The sequence below is a fragment of the Uloborus diversus genome, chromosome 9 (genome assembly GCF_026930045.1).
Source record: "Uloborus diversus isolate 005 chromosome 9, Udiv.v.3.1, whole genome shotgun sequence".
Lineage (NCBI taxonomy): Eukaryota > Metazoa > Arthropoda > Arachnida > Araneae > Uloboridae > Uloborus > Uloborus diversus.
This window is the reverse complement of record NC_072739.1, coordinates 110,636,769-110,653,220: the sequence shown is the minus strand read 5'-3', so window position 1 is coordinate 110,653,220 and position 16,452 is coordinate 110,636,769. Positions and strand designations below refer to the sequence as shown.

Genomic DNA, 16,452 nt, shown 5'->3' with positions numbered 1-16,452 from the left:
ATAATAAAGAAATTGCACTTTTTCTTATCATAGTACTGCAAACACATACTGAAATTTTTGCAAAAATTGAACTTGTAATAGTTGAGGTCTTCAACTTAAGGGAAAAAAAGACTTAAAATTTTGTTCATGGTCAGGGTTGTGTGTAATAACGCAACTTTGCGAAAGAAAACAGTTTTTTTGGGGAGAGTAAAATGTAGGTGTTTTTGGTGCTGTACTACTTGTGCTACTTCTATAACGGTTCTGCGACGGCAACTAAACTAAATACCAACAACTCAACTAAAACCCCTTTTCAGTCATTTCCCAAAGAAGCAATGTACATGTACACTTTCAGAAGCAGGTGGAAAGTTAATGGAGTAGCGAGTAGCCGAGCTCGTCGATAAGTTTAGAAATTTAAGCAACCGTCAATTAATTTTTGGAACTTCTTGTGTTTTTTTTTGGCTTTATTTAAATATTTTCCTTTTGCTCCCCCCCCCCTCGATACGCCCATGATGTTGCATGAAATAATTTTTACTAAGCTTTCGAAATGTGTGAAATGAGAATATATGTATATATATATATATACTTTTCTTTTTCGATAGTATATGTGGATACATTTTGTTGAAAATTAATAATTTCATACCTTGGGTTAATCTTTGTTTTCCTTAAATTACATTTGGTTCATTGTTTTTATTGTTTTTTGTGAGATATTTTGCTGCAACAATGAATACAGTGATAAACACTGGAATTTTAAATTCATGTTTTCTAATTCATTACTCTAGGTAAAATAAAGTTCTGGTACGAGAATTTCATTTAAAGGTGCCATATCAACAGATATATTGTTTTTTAGCAACATTTGCTTTAACATATACAAATATGACAATGAAATATCTTAGTTTTAGCGTGCAATGAAGTTCATTTAATAACACTTATTACTTTTTCAATACGTTTATTCTTAATTTTTATCACAATCAGATACAAAGAATTTCTAATTACTGTGCATAGTTTGGAAAAGAAAAAAAAAATCTAGAACTAAATTATTATCAATAAAAAATGTTAAAAATAAGCTAAAAATAATTGCTTATCTTCTTTGTTCTTTGGATGGAATTTTTCTCAATATAATGATACTAACTGTAAGAAGCATTTTCTGAAACCATTTTGAACTTCTTTCCGCGCTCAAGCTTCATTAATATTTACTTTATTGAGAAAAATGTACATATACAGGGTGCTCCGTTTTAATCTGCAAGGCCTTTATTTTCGCAACCGTTGGTCCTAGATGCATACTTCCAATTGCAAAAATGTTCAAAATCAGATGCGGAGTTCACACATTGAAACTTTGAAGCAAAAATAAAAATGAGTCAGAAAATAAGAAAATTATCTTTTTATATGGGCCCTAGGTCTCTTAACTCATATTTAGGGAAATATTCTCTATTAAAAAATAATTCAAAAAGTTTGAAATTAGTACGACCAATATTCACCGAGATAGAAACGCTGCGTTTTGTGACTTACACCACTTTTCACTCGCCATCAATAACACCTTTTGGGGGAAAATATAGCAGTTAACAAGTGTTTAAAATTATATTTGTGCACAGTGTGTGGTTTTTCATATTGTTCGAGATTTTTCATTGTGTTTTTGCGTACCACGGCATAACATTTTCGTTTATTGTTGAAGAGCAATGAAAAATATAAATACTTTGTGTTTTTTTACTTTGACAACCTGCTATTCTTCTGAAAGCGCGTAAGTTCCAATCTCATCTTCTGTATGGTCCCTTAAAACTTTTAACTGAAGTATCTCCTTGAATTTTGGTCGCACAAATGTCAAGTTTTTTGTATCGGTAATAGTTTTTTTAATGGAGATTATTTCTCTAAATATAAGTTAGGGGACCTGGGGCCCGTATAAAAAGTTAAATTTTTTATTTTTTGACTCATTTTTATTTTTGCTTCAAACTTTCAATATCTTAACCCTGCATCTGATTTTGAACATTTTTTCAATCGGGAGTTTACATCTAGGACTAACGGTTGCGAAAATAGAGGCTTTTGCCGGTTAAAACGGATATCTGTACCTCATTGCCAGAGGGACTTAAGTCCAAAGATGGCGATTTTCTGTTTATTAATGCATTGTATGTAGAAGCCTATTCCGCATCGAGGCATGTGAAAGTAATTCTTAAAAAACAATCCTTTTTAGTTTTTTACCTGGGCTAAAAGAGCGCGCGTTCCATCCTTTGCATGGGTAAGAATGTGACTTACGTCCTTCTGACTCTGAGGTACAGATATGTAAAAGTAGTAACTTGACATCAATTTTATGTAGTAATTTTTTTCTTAAGAATAGAATGTTAAGACAGAGTTCTGATTTCCTCTCACTAACAAGAACGGTGGAAGATCGTGCGTGAGTATTTCGAGCCATGCCATGTACAGAGGAGCAGGACAGGTATCCTTTCTAGGCAATGGCAGTGTCCTACAGAAAAGTAAGTAAAAATATTGTAAATATTTTAAAGATCAATAAAAATACTTGATTTTTCTGCATGAGATAAAATTTGCTTGAATTTCCCAAGATAATTAGAAAGTGAATTATAATGGTATTTAAATACTGTTAAGCTTCAATGTTAATGAGCCTTCAATCAGGAATAGCTGTCACTGCTTAATGATGTCATTGTTAAAAAATACCTTTATTCTACGTTATTACGTTTCATCGATTCAATGGGATTGTTTCCTTCAGTCAAAAGTACTACTGTTAGTCACTGAAGTTGATAGAATAAGAAAAAAAAAATAACATGGACCCAGAAAATACTTTTATTTTCCCAACAGTTATATTTTAGTTAATTTTTTAGAATGTCCGATTTTGAAAACAAGGCGTGGTCTTTATGACGTCACAAATAATGTCCTCTTTGGCGCATTTTTCACTGCGTTTCCACGTTATGATAATCAAAAAGCGAATTAAAATTCGATTCGATTCAGAGTCACAACTGACTTCAACTGCATTTATGTCGAGGGCTGCATACTAAGTGCCTTGCCTCCATTATTTTTATATACCGATAGATGGCAGCACCATCACCGGATCGAGCAGTTAATGAGAATTTAGAACTAGTCCAAGAGCTAATAGCTACCTGGTACTAGCACCCCCAGAGGTATCGTTTCACTTGGAGGACATTGAGACCACGAGCATATTTAACGTCGCCCAGTCCCCTTTAATGACGACGGTGGGTCTTCGACCAGCAAGGATCGAACCCGAGGCCCTCCGGCCCCGAGTCCAATGCCTTACCGATCAGGCTACCACGGCCCCGAATTAAAATTGTGCTCTACGCTTGCTATCAACCATATCGTTGCCAATACTCGCGAATAAAGATGCGAATTAAATACACTCTGTCGCAAAAAAAAATATATGCGCCCAGAAGAAATTGAGCTACACTCACGAAACCTGGTAGGCATGTAGTGTATAAGGAGATAATAAGATGATTAAAAATTCAGAATAAAAGATAATTTTATTAAGCAGTTACAGCATGCAAAAGGTTACAAATCAGTAAATAGTAAAGCCACCTCTGGCAGCTATACAAGCCGAAACACGAAGTGGCATCGAACCAATTAGGGCACTTAAGACCCCCTACGGAAGATCATGCCATAATCTTTGCAACTGCGTCATTAATTCCCCTGTATCCCGGGATGGCTGCAGTTGCCTTCGCAGCACGTCCAGATATGCTCTATTGGCGAAAGGTTTGGTGACCTGGCAGGCCATGGGAGTACGTCATATCCCTGAAGACAATGTTAAGAGAGACGCGTAGTATGTGGACGAGCATGGTCCTGCTGATAAATGGCATCTGAGCGACTTGATAGCATGGGCAAAACAATCGGCGTCAAAATGCTGTCCATGTATCTGCGAGCTGTCAAAGTGCCTTGGAGAACAACTAGAGGTGATCGTGTGTCCCAAGAAATTGCTCCCCACACTGTCACACCTTATGAAATGGCTCTATGCCGCTCGACAACAAATGCCGGATCGGAGCGCTAGTCGATGCGCCTCAACACACGTGTACGGTGATCATCAGCACTGAAACTGAATCGCGATTCATCGCTGAAGATCACATGTCTCCAGTCTGTTACAATCCAAGCTGCCCGAGGTCGGCAAAAATCCACTCGACACTGCCTACGATGTGGGGTCAGTGGCAAGCGTCTTAATGGACGTCGGCTCCTTAAGCAAACTTCGGCCAGTCGTCTCCTAATGGTTTCCCTTGATACCACCAGATGCCTGGAAGGAGGTAAGTGGCGTTGAATCGATGCTAGCGACGTTGTCGTTGTCGACGTGGCCGCTCTTCTGATTGCGCGATCCTCGCGTTCATTTGTGTTCCTGGGACGCCCTGACCCTCCGCGACGATAGCCTCCCTCTGTTGCCTCTGCTGATCCACTGTTGCCAACACCGAGCAACTACCATATCACTCCGACCGAGGTGGCGGCCGATACTCCTGTTTGACCAACTTGCTTCTCTGAGGTCTATTATACGGCCCTTATCAAACTCCGTCAGCTGTTCGTGCTGCCGCCGGTTACGTCTTAGAGGCCTGATGTTCTAGTAGTTTCATTGGAGCTGAAATTTTAATCATTTGCATATCGGCTACCAAACTGCATTTGTGCCGAGCTTCATGATTGTGGCTCTAAATCTTCTAGGTGCATATATTTTTTTGCGACAGAGTTATTTTGAGCTGTGAATGGCAACACTGAATGGCATTTCATCATTTGTGTTGTCGTACGACAGAAGTGAAAACAATGAAAGTGCACCGATTTAAGTAATTTTTTAAAAATATTAAACTTAAACAAATTATTTAATGAATGGTCAGATCCTATGTTTTTAAGCATGCTCTTTCAGAAAAAAAAAAAACAATTTTAAAATTTTGGAAACGATTCCATTGGCTGCTGTGAGGCACCATCACCATTTTTTTTTATAATATAGTAAAGTATAGCATTTTATGAAGTTTCACCATTATGCTTGATGAGTGCATTACAACTCTTTATTTTGGGATTTTAAATGGGGTCGTTCCCGAAATTTTTAAAGTATTTTTTCCTGAAAGAGCATACTTAAAAAAATAGGATCTGACCATTTTTAAGTAATTTGACTAAGTTTAATATTTTTTAAAAATTACTTTAATCGGTGCGCGTTCACTGTTTACGCTTTTGCCGATGACGAAGTGTCATTCACTGATGCCATTCACAGAGCACAACATATAATTCGCTTCTTTCCTCACATGTATTGGCAACGATATGGCTGATAGCAAGCGTACAGCGCAATATTTAATTCGCTTCTGAATTATTACGACGTGGAAACGCGATAGACAGATGCGCCAAATCACATCATTTGTGACGTCATAAAGACCATCCTTATTTTCAAAATCGGACAATTAAAAAAAAAAATTAAAAACTAAGCTTTGGGAAAATGAAAGTTTTTTCTCGTTCCATGGTTTTTTCTTTTTTTTTTTTTTTTTTTTTGCTTATTTTATTAATTTCAGTGACTAAGAGTCAAATATTTTTGACTGAAGGAAACAACCCCATTGGTTACGGCTAAGCTACCAATATATTTGTTGTAACTGTTTTCAGTACACATGGTCTATTGGTAATACTTTATGCATGTATACAGTACTGTAGCCTGGAAAAAAAAATTTGATAGAGCGCGCCTCTTTCTTTCGGGTAGATGTCATGGTTGAAAGAAGTTTGTTTTGGGGCCAAAAAAGATCGGTTTCGACAGTTTACGCCAGTTTTTATTTAAAAAGTAGGCGTTTTATGATTATGATATTTTTGTTAAGTTTATTTAATGTACATAGTTTTAATGAACATTTCTTAATTTTCATGTTTTGTATTATAGCCTGTTTCATTTATTTATTTATTATTTTGTAGTTTTCTCTTTTATTTCGTGATTTACATTTTTTTAAAAAAAAATGTAACCTACAGTACACATACAAAATTATTTTTTGTTTTACTTTCACCTGGAACATACTATACTTGAAAATATGATACTTCCATTTAGAATCAATGCCCAATTTCGCGTAAATTTAATTATGCAAACTTTCTGACGTTACAAACAGTTCATTTTTTTAATAACTTATTTTTATGACTTGCAAAAAATAGAACCTGCGATTTTTGGAATGGGAACATATGTCTTACCATTCGGCAACTGAGAAATTTGTTACAAAATGAACTATAATTGCTTTATATTTTTCATAGGCATATTTTCTTACATTTAGATGCAGTAGACCCTCGTTTTACGCGGGGGTTACGTTCCATGGAAATGCCGCGTAAATTGAGACCTAATACTAGCGTTAGGAATTAGGTTCAGTAGATAAAAAAAACTTCATTCTAGTTATGACTATTTGTGTAATAAATTTAATGTGTACTTATATCGATTTTTATGTACAACATGTATAAAGAAAACAAATTAATTTCGTGTTCTGTTTATAAAGAGGAGCTGGCCAGCTAGCTGTGATAGTCTTTTGGCAGTTATTAAGAATTTTTCTTTGTAATTCTTGGCAGGAGCATTAAGAGCCATTATTTTGAAATTCAGACAAAAAACGGAAATTTTGGCAGTGACCATTTTTGATTTTCCTAATTTTTTTATATGTCAAAGTAGGTCATAAGAAGTGAACATTCTGAAATTTTTAGCCTTCCAAAAATTTTCTTTCGCTCGTTAAAAATTCCCAAAGTTTGAGGTTTTGCAGCGCTTTTTTAGAAAAATTCTAAAAGTCGCATTTTAGTGCGCTTTAGCTCTTTACAGAAACACCACCCCACGGTTATGTTTATATTTATTGGTTGTACTGTATCTAGTGATGATGACTTCATAGTTATTTTGGTTGGGGGTTGTTGCTTTCTTCAGATAAGGGGTCGCAAAGTATGGATTTTATCCGTTTTCGCTCAAGTTTAACCTGCGTTATTTCCCCCCAAAAAGCCACCTCCGGAAAAAAAATGTGACATATACGGAAAGTTTATACTATGAAAAGAGTAAATAGCACAAAATTTGTTTGAGGTTTAATTTTTTTAGGAGAAAAATGCCCTGATATTTTTCAAATTTTCAAAAATTGCTTTTTTGATCGCAATTAACTCAAAACAGCATCACTAGGAAAAAAAACCTTTTATATATTATGGTACCTGGCTATGTGTAAAACATCATGAAAAAGAAAACAGCATGGGATCTCTTCTTGTTTTTTAGAAAATAATTTTTTTTGTAGCTCATTTTATGCGCGTTTTCTCGTGCGTAAAACGTGTGTCCAGTATGCAGATGAGATCTGCTAAAACTTAAAGATGTAGTAAGAGTATATATGTATGTATAAAGAAAGAGAAAAAGACTAGCACTACTTTATTTTTCTGATTTTTACAAATTGATGGTATTTTAATTGCAGGTAAATCAGAAAACGATAAATCGATATCATATATATATATATACAGGGTGTCCCAAAAGGTCATTTACAAACTAAACATGCTGGTCTGTCATATCATGATGAACAAGATTTACATAGTAACATACGTTCGCAAACACAATGCTGGCGCAGTACATGCACACAAAGGCCGACGCTAACGGATGCACAACATGTCACATATTTATTACATAAAGACGATTTTACACAACATTTTAGTTTTCAAGGAAGGTTTATAACTGTTGTTGAAATTGTTTGCCTGTAGCTTTCATACACGCGTCGCAATGATAAAGTACCGACCGTCGTAATAACGATCCTTTCTGACAAGAGTTCACCATACACTGCGATGTCATTGCAACATGATTATGAGAGCTGGCGGGAAACAAATTTTAGCAACTACTTTAAGCTTTCCTTAAAAAATAAAATGTTGTGTAAAACCGTCTTTGTGTAATAGGTATGCGACATACTGTGCATCCGTTAGTGTCTGACTTTGTGTGCATGTAGTGCGCCAGCATTGCGTTTGCGAACACATGTTCTTACGTAAATCTTGTTCATCATGATATGACAGACCAGCATGTTTAGTTTGTAAATGACCTTTTGGGACACCCTGTATATATATATATATGATATCGATTTATCGTTTTCTGATTTACCTGCAATTAAAATACCATCAATTTGTAAAAATCAGAAAAATAAAGTATTGCTAGTCTTTTTCTCTTTATCTATTCACACATATATACATTCCTACTACATACTTTAAGTTTTAGCAGATCTAATCTGCATACTGAACACACGTTTTACGCACGAGAAAACGCATAAAATAAGCTACAAAAAAATTATTTTCTAGAAAACAAGAAGCGATCCCATGCTGTTTTCTTTTCATGATGTTTTACACATAGCTAGGTACCATAATGTATAAATGGTTTTTTTTCCTAGTGATGCTGTTTTGAGTTAACTGCGATCAAAAAAGCACAATTTTTGAAAATTTAAAAAATATCAGGGCATTTTTCTCCTAAAAAAATTAAACCTCAAACAAATTTTGTGCTATTTACTCTCTTCATAGTATAAACTTTCAGTATATGTCACATTTTTTTCGGGGGGGGGGGTGGCTTTTTGGGGGGAAATAAAACAGGTTAAACTTGCGTGAAAACGGATAAAATCCATACTTTGCGACCCCTAATCTGAAGAAAGCAACAACCCCCAACCAAAATAACTATGAAGACATCATCACTAGATACAGTACAACCAATAAATATAAACATAACCGTGGGGTGGTGTTTCTGTAAAGAGCTAAAGCGCACTCAAATGCGACTTTTAGAATTTTTCTAAAAAAGCGCTGCAAAACCTCAAACTTTGGAAATTTTTAACGAGCGAAAAAAATTTTTTGGGAGGCTAAAAATTTCAGAATGTTCACTTCTTATGACCTACTTTGACATATAAAAAAATTAGAAAAATCAAAAATGGTCACTGCCACACCTTGTCTGAACTTCAAAATAATGGCTCTTAACGCATCCATGACCACTTGCAAAATCTTCCTTCACCAACAAATCAGAAAGATCATTTCTATTGTCTAGGAATGGCGCAAAATTTTCAATGTGTGTTTTTGGTTGTGTGTCAAAGATGTCGGTATCCTCGTTGGTTTTCACCTCCTTTGTCACTCCTAAAAGCTCTTCTTCCTGTGAGTTCAGAACTGTGCGGATTTAAGAGCCATTATTTTGAAATTCAGACAAAAAACGGAAATTTTGGCAGTGACCATTTTTGATTTTCCTAACTTTTTTATATGTCAAAGTAGGCCATGAGAAGTAAACATTCTGAAACTTTTATCCTTCCAAAAAAATTTTTCCGTTCGTTAAAAATTCCCAAAGTTTTAGGTTTTGCAGCGCTTTTTTACAAGAATTCTAAAAGTCGCATTTCAGTGCGCTTTAGCTCTTTACAGAAACGCCACCTCACGGTTATGGTCATATTTATTGGTTGTACTGTATCTAGTGATGATGACTTCATAGTTATTTTGGTTGGGGGTTGTTGCTTTCTTCAGATTAGGGGTCGCAAAGTATGGATTTTATACGTTTTCGCGCAAGTTTAACCTGCGTTATTTCCCCCAAAAAGCCACCCCCCGAAAAAAAATGTAACATATACTGAAAGTTTACACTATGAAGAGAGTAAATGGCACAAAATTTGTTTGAGGTTTAATCTTTTTTAGGAAAAAAATACCTTGATATTTTTCAAATTTTCAAAAATTGTGCGTTTTTGATCGCAATTAACTCAAAACAGCATCACTACGGAAAAAAACCTTTTATAAATTATGGTACCTGCGTATGTATAAAACATCATGAAATAGATAGCAGCATGGGATCTCTTCTTGTTTTCCAAAAAATAATTTTTTTGTAGCTCATTTTACGCGTTTTCTCGTACGTAAAACATGTGTCCAGTATGCATATTAGATCTGCTAAAACTTAAAGGATGTAGTAAGAATGTATATATGTGTGTATAAGAGAAGGAGAAAAAGACTAGCAATACTTTATTTTTCTGATTTTTACAAGTTGATGGTATTTTAATTGCATATTGCATGTAAATCAGAAAACGATACGATAAATCGATATCATATATATATATATATATATATATATATTGATTTATCGTATCAATACCAAAATGATTCCTTCTTATTTATGTCCATAGATATAATATATAATGGAAGAAATTTCATGAACAATATCTGCTTCACTTTCCTCTAAATGTCTATTTTCTATGTCATCTTCAAACACCTCTAAAAGTCTATCGGTTCTTGATAAATCAGTATTATTCGCTTTTTTTTTAATTTGTTTTGTATACCGGCTAAAAGCAGCTTGAATTTGACCTTTTGTCAGATATTGTTCGGTTGGAATATTTTTATGTCTTCAATCATCTCTGTTCTCATTGCATGTTCTACTTGGTCGGGCGTCTGTTTTCTCCCGGTTTTCTCACCATAAAGGAACTTTTCATAAAGAAACTCTTTTTGTTTCAATGAAAATAGTGTACTTTTAGAAGTTGCGAGAGCCCACCCCTCACATGAGATTTTCAAAATATTTTCTTCTTTGTTTTCTCTTTGTTGATTGGTGGATGCCTGACCAAGACCATAAGAAACAGAACTTTTCTGTCCTTGCAGCATCTTGACTCAGTTTTTCTTTACTCCATCAGACGATGTTGCTACTTTTACATAACTGTGTTTTCCAGAGTAAATGTGCTGCTCGTAGTCACCTTTTTTGAGAAATGTGCTCATGCAATCTGGTACTGAGCAGAAATAGGAAGCAGCATAGTCCCTGTCCAACATTCGTCGTTTCTGTGCTTTGACAATGCTTTGAGGACGTTGATATTCCGCAGAAGAGAATTCCGAAATAACTGAGTGACCAGATTTAAAGAATGCATCTTCTGTAAATGAAATTTCCTTTCCTTTACCGACGTCGAAATACTGCCAGACTTCTAATCCCGAGTTGTTTATTTCCACCAAATGATATAAATTTATACTAATTAGATGTTCTGAAATTTACATATTGTTTTTGCGTCATTTACTCTACGTAAATATAACCACACTGTGTATGGATAGCTAAAAGAAAATTATACCGTAGAAGCGATATATATATATAATATCGATTTATCGTTTTCTGATTTACCTGCAATTAAAATAGCATCAATTTGTAAAAATCAGAAAAATCAAGTGTTGCTAGTCTTTTTCTCTTTCTCTATACACACATATATACATTCTTACTACATCCTTTAAGTTTTAGCAGATTTAATCTGCATACTGGACACACGTTTTATGTTCAAGAAAACGCATAAAATGAGTTACAAAAAAATTATTTTCTGGAAAACAAGAAAAGATCCCATGCTGCTTTCTTTTTCATGATGTTTTACACATACCCAGGTATCATAATATATAAAAGGTTTTTTTTCCTAGTGATGCTGTTTTGAGTTAATTGCGATCAAAAAAGCACAATTTTTGAAAATTTGAAAAATATCAGGGTATTTTTCTCCTAAAAGAAGTTAAACCTCAAACAAATTTTGTGCCATTTACTCTCTTCATAGTATAAATTTTCAGTATATGTTACTTTTTTTTCGGGGGGTGACTTTTTGGGGGAAATAACGCAGGTTAAACTTGTGCGAAAACGGATAAAATCCATACTTTGCGACCCCTTATCTGAAGAAAGCAACAACCCCCCAACCAAAATAACTATGAAGTCATCATCACTAGATACAGTACAACCAATAAATATAACCATAATCGTGAGGTGGTGTTTCTGTAAAGAGCTAAAGCGCACTGAAATGCAACTTTTAGAATTTTTCTAAAAAAGCGCTGCAAAACCTCAAACTTTGGGAATTTTTAACGAACGAAAAAATTTTTTTGGAAGGCTAAAAATTTCAGAATGTTCACTTCTCATGACCTACTTTGACATATAAAAAAATTAGAAAAATCAAAAATGGTCGCTGCCACACGTTGTCTGAACTTCAAAATAATGGCTCTTAATAACTTTACTTGTGGAAAGAGCTCTGGAACCAATCGCGTTAAATGTCTCCAGTGGCCGAAGCTCGATTATTAGCACGCCAAAATGCAGTTAATTACGCGTAATCTGAAATCTTTTTTGGATTTTGAAAGAGGGGAAAATGTTACCTGTTTGCATTGCCGCATCTGTATAAAACCGAAACTCATCCACGTAAAATAAAATAAAGGTGTCAAATCTTAAACCGCGTATAATTGAAACCGCGTAAAATAAACCTGCGTAAAACGAGGGTCTACTGTAATTTTAGTTATTTTCCCTTCAAATAAAAAATCTGCTGATGAAAGATTTCGAATGTACGTGACTGCAGAGATTGCAACTTTTTTAAATGAACGAAGTCGTTCAAATGAATGAATTGATTGAACGGATTAAATGAATCAACGATCCGCTGATGAACGGATCACTGAAAAGAACGACATTGCCCACCTCTATATTACACATACTCGATCGTTTTTTTATGTCTCTTAAAATTTACTGCAGAATTTATAAAAGGGCGAATATGATACTCCTTGTTCTTTTTCTAAACACCTTTCACTTTTATTGTTGCTTTCCTACCGGTATTTATAACATAATGTAACAGCACCTGTAACAGACATGCGTAAAGCATCGTTCTCAGGTTAACTCAATTTTCTCAGCCTTTTAACGTATTTAGACTTATAAAACAATTTTTCTCTCATGAAACTACATCTCTTCTAATGCTTGGCTGCTTCTGGATCCTCTAATTTAGTTAATTCTATTTTATTTGCTCAATTTCGAAAAAAGTTCGGACCCCAGTAACAGACGCCGACAATTCTGATGATACCCAGTAGCAGATAGGATGAAGAAAGGATGAGTAATGGATAGAATTCTACATTTATCTTCAAAATGTGCAAAAGTTATTGATTTTTAGATCTAAAACCTTCTTAAATTCTAATGAACATGAAACACCGGCTGACCTCGTGGTAGCCGTTCGTAACCTTCCACCACTGCCTTGTAAATACCAACTGGCTCATCAAATTCACTCTGATAACACTAGATGGTTGCACCGTATTCATGGGCAGCAGCAACATCAGTTTTACCCGCCTAAAATTCTTATTATCAAAATCCAAACTTACGACTGTCTGTTACTGGTGCCATTAACCCTTCTTCAAGTACAAAGGCAGGAATTCTAACCCCTAAATGATAAACTACTTCCGAATGGGAAGTAAATAAATATTTTCTAAAAAATGACCTGAAGCATATTTTTTAGTATCAAAACGTGTAAAAACTCATTAAATTTAGAAAGATGCTTTTTTCGGTAGTTTTTGAAAAACTATCTGATTATTATGAGTTAAAATTTGACTTACATCACTATTAAATTTGAAGACTTGGAATGCTTTTCCAACAGCTCTCGAACCCTTAACAATTGATTAGTCTATGAAAAGGAAAGACATGAATTATTTCTTTGGAACTCAAGCATTGAAATAAATATTCGTGATAAGTCTCATTTCTGTTTTACAAATTTAGTAACTCAAATACTGTCGGCCCCGCTTAATCGCGTAACGGATAAACGAATACCCCGCTTATACAAATAAAATATCCCGGAACCGAATATTTCCCATGCCTTAGATGCAATGTTACAAATCCCTGCTTAATCGAATAATATTTTTTGAAACCAACAGTATTTGTTTAAGCAGAGTCGACAGTACCTCAATTATTTATAAATCCAACAGCTAAAACCAGTCTAAAGTATGTACAGTACATAGAAAGTCATTTTTGTTGAAAAAATAAATTCACAGTCTATTACGAAATTCAGTTGTTATAAAAAAAATTGGACTTTTTATTTTTTTCTTAATTGTAAAGCTAATATTTTGGTTAGATACACTCATGGGTACATAAAAATAACGGTAAAAATGTTTTTAAAAAAAATGTTTTAATGTTTATATATATATATATATATATATATATATATATATATATATATATATATATATATATATATATATATATATATATATATATATATATATAATTCAGTAGTAGTTGAAATACACCGCCAGTTCAGCCATTTCCAGCCGAGGACTGCAGTTTCGTGCTTAATAGCACTTAGAAATTACTTTTTATTTTTTTCAGCACAAGTTTTCCCCATTGAAATCAACATTCTTCAATACAAGTAATAGTTAGTTCAATATATATGTTGATTTTCATCAAGCGCAGACATAACATAGAGAAGGGCCATGGGTGTCATGACCCCTAACTTAATCGATCAAATATTACCTACAGTTGCATTTTCGGACATTTGCTCATCAATTTAACATCTAAAATAATGTTTAGAGGCAATTCGGATTAAAGACCTCATACTTTCTCTATCACATCCCACATCATTTTTCTGCGGAAACAAAGGACTTTGAAAGTCAAAAATTGGGTTTTACTTCCTTTTACAAAAAAGGAAGTATTGTATTCGCGAAAAAATTTTAACTCAAAAATCGACATTAATTTCCATTTTACTCACCCCCGAATGAATATTGAGGTTTTTTTTCGACTCGACCACACGTGGATAAGTGCCTAATAACGTATAGACACGCGAAATATCCATAATAACGATTCCCGAGTTAATTGTAACGAATTTTCTCGTGACGTCTGTATGTACGTACAGTGGCTCCCAAAAGTGTTCGTACACCTTGAAATTTTGTAGTAAAGCCAAAATAACGTAAAACTGAAATCGAATATAAAGTCCAATTTTTTTTTTCACACCATTCCTATGCCGTTCTGAATAAAACCCAGTAGTTTTTTTCAAAATATTGCCAGATTTTATTTTTGAAATCTGTCAAAAAACGAAGAGACAGAGAAAAAATACGCCACAAAAAGCATCGTACACTGAAATATTTTCGAATAAATTCATGATTAAAATTATCCTAAGTGGTTTTTTTTTTTATTATTTTTGCATTGTAATGAAACTAAAGTCATTTGCCTTTAATTTTTTGTTTATTTATTCCCTACTAGTGGTACCCGCACGGCTTCGCCCGTAATAGAAAAGTTAAAAGGTCTTTTGGTTCGCCTGTATTTACAAATAATGTATTGTGAATTTTCTCGTCAATTGGCTTGTACTCCTGTTACGGTTACACGTTATGATAATTTCGTATCTCGCCAATTGGCTTGTGCCCATGTTACGGTTCCACGTTATGATAATTTCGTAATTTATGATAGTTTTTTTTTCTTAAAATTTGAATAAAAAAAGAACCACATCGAATTTTCGAAAAATCGCTTCGAGGTGCATACCCCCATGCTACATACTAACTTTGTGCCAAATTTCATGAAAATCGGCCGAACGGTTTAAGCGCTATGCGCGTCACAGACATCCTACGGACATCCTACGGACATCCTACAGACATCCTACAGACATCCTCCGGACAGAGAGACTTACTGCTTTATTATTAGTAAAGAATATTCTCCTTATTATTTTAAAATGGCAGGTATGCGTAGAAAACAACAAACCCGATTCGAAATTTGATTTTTTCCCTCACAGTAGACATAAATTGGTTTAAAATGTCTCTAAATTAATTAATTTATACCATTCTATAGTGAAGTGCTTGATAAAATGATTTAAAGACGGATGATCGGATGTTTACAGTTAAAAAAATTATGAAAAATACACATTTGAGTGCTGAAAAAGTTTCTGCAGAATTGAATGAAACATTTTATGTTTAATTTTCACCTAAAATTGTTCGCCAAGTTCTCTGATTAGCTGGATGAAAGGGACCTCTTCACGCAGAAATTTTCTTGCCCGTGCGAAAAACAGTAAGCTTACGCTTTCCGTCGTAAAATCAATGATAAATAAGCTCAAAACGTTTTGGAACAACGTCTTACTTATAGATAAAAATAAATTCAATATTTTGGGTTAAATTGTTGTATATTTGTTAATAGAAGAAAAAATGAGGAATTTAATCTTAGAACTTAGTTGGATCAGTTAATCAGGACGGTGAATGTGTTCTTGTGTGAGGGTGCATAACTGCATCAGGACTTGGAAATTTAGAATTTTTAGAAGAAATAATGAATCAAGCTGTTCATTTAAATCTTAATTAAATCTTAAAAAACAGTTTTAAACTATTAACCCAAAATTTGGTGATCGGAAACAACTTTGTTTTTTATGAAGATAACGATAAGAAGCACACGTTTGCGTGTGGTGCCTCAAAAATTGTCCTTAAACTTAGAAATATCTCCTCAATCACCAGATTTAAACTTAATGGAACATATTTGGTGATATCTGGTGGCTAAATTACGAAAATACACCATTGAAACGAAAAGCGAACTAGAAACAGTAAGACTCGAAGAGCGGCTGAACACTTACTCAGAAATTGCATAAAAAACGAAAGAAAAAACAATGAAATCTATTCCCAGACGTTTAAAAGCTGTTGTTGATACCGCATGATATTCTACTAAATAATAATTTTTTAAAAAGTTAGATTATTTACTAGTTTTTTGACATTTTTTCAAAGTGTACAAAGACTTTTATGAGATAAAATTTTGGACACTTTTTGGTTATTGATTTTTAAAAAATTAAGTTTTAATGTTTTATAAAAAAATTTTGAGTAGTTTTGTTAAAT

At 34.0% G+C, this 16,452-nt stretch overlaps 1 protein-coding gene across 1 annotated transcript in view; it reads right to left on the bottom strand.

The window, feature by feature from the left end:
• Positions 1-2,295: 2,295 nt before the first annotated feature.
• Positions 2,296-16,452, bottom strand: part of LOC129230583 (solute carrier family 12 member 3-like) — a 29,944-nt gene continuing 15,787 nt past the window's right edge. Inside the window, exon 7 of the mRNA XM_054864988.1 lies at positions 2,296-2,431. Coding sequence (XP_054720963.1) covers positions 2,414-2,431 — 18 coding nt within the window. The 3' untranslated portion in view covers positions 2,296-2,413. The remainder of the gene's footprint in view (positions 2,432-16,452) is intronic.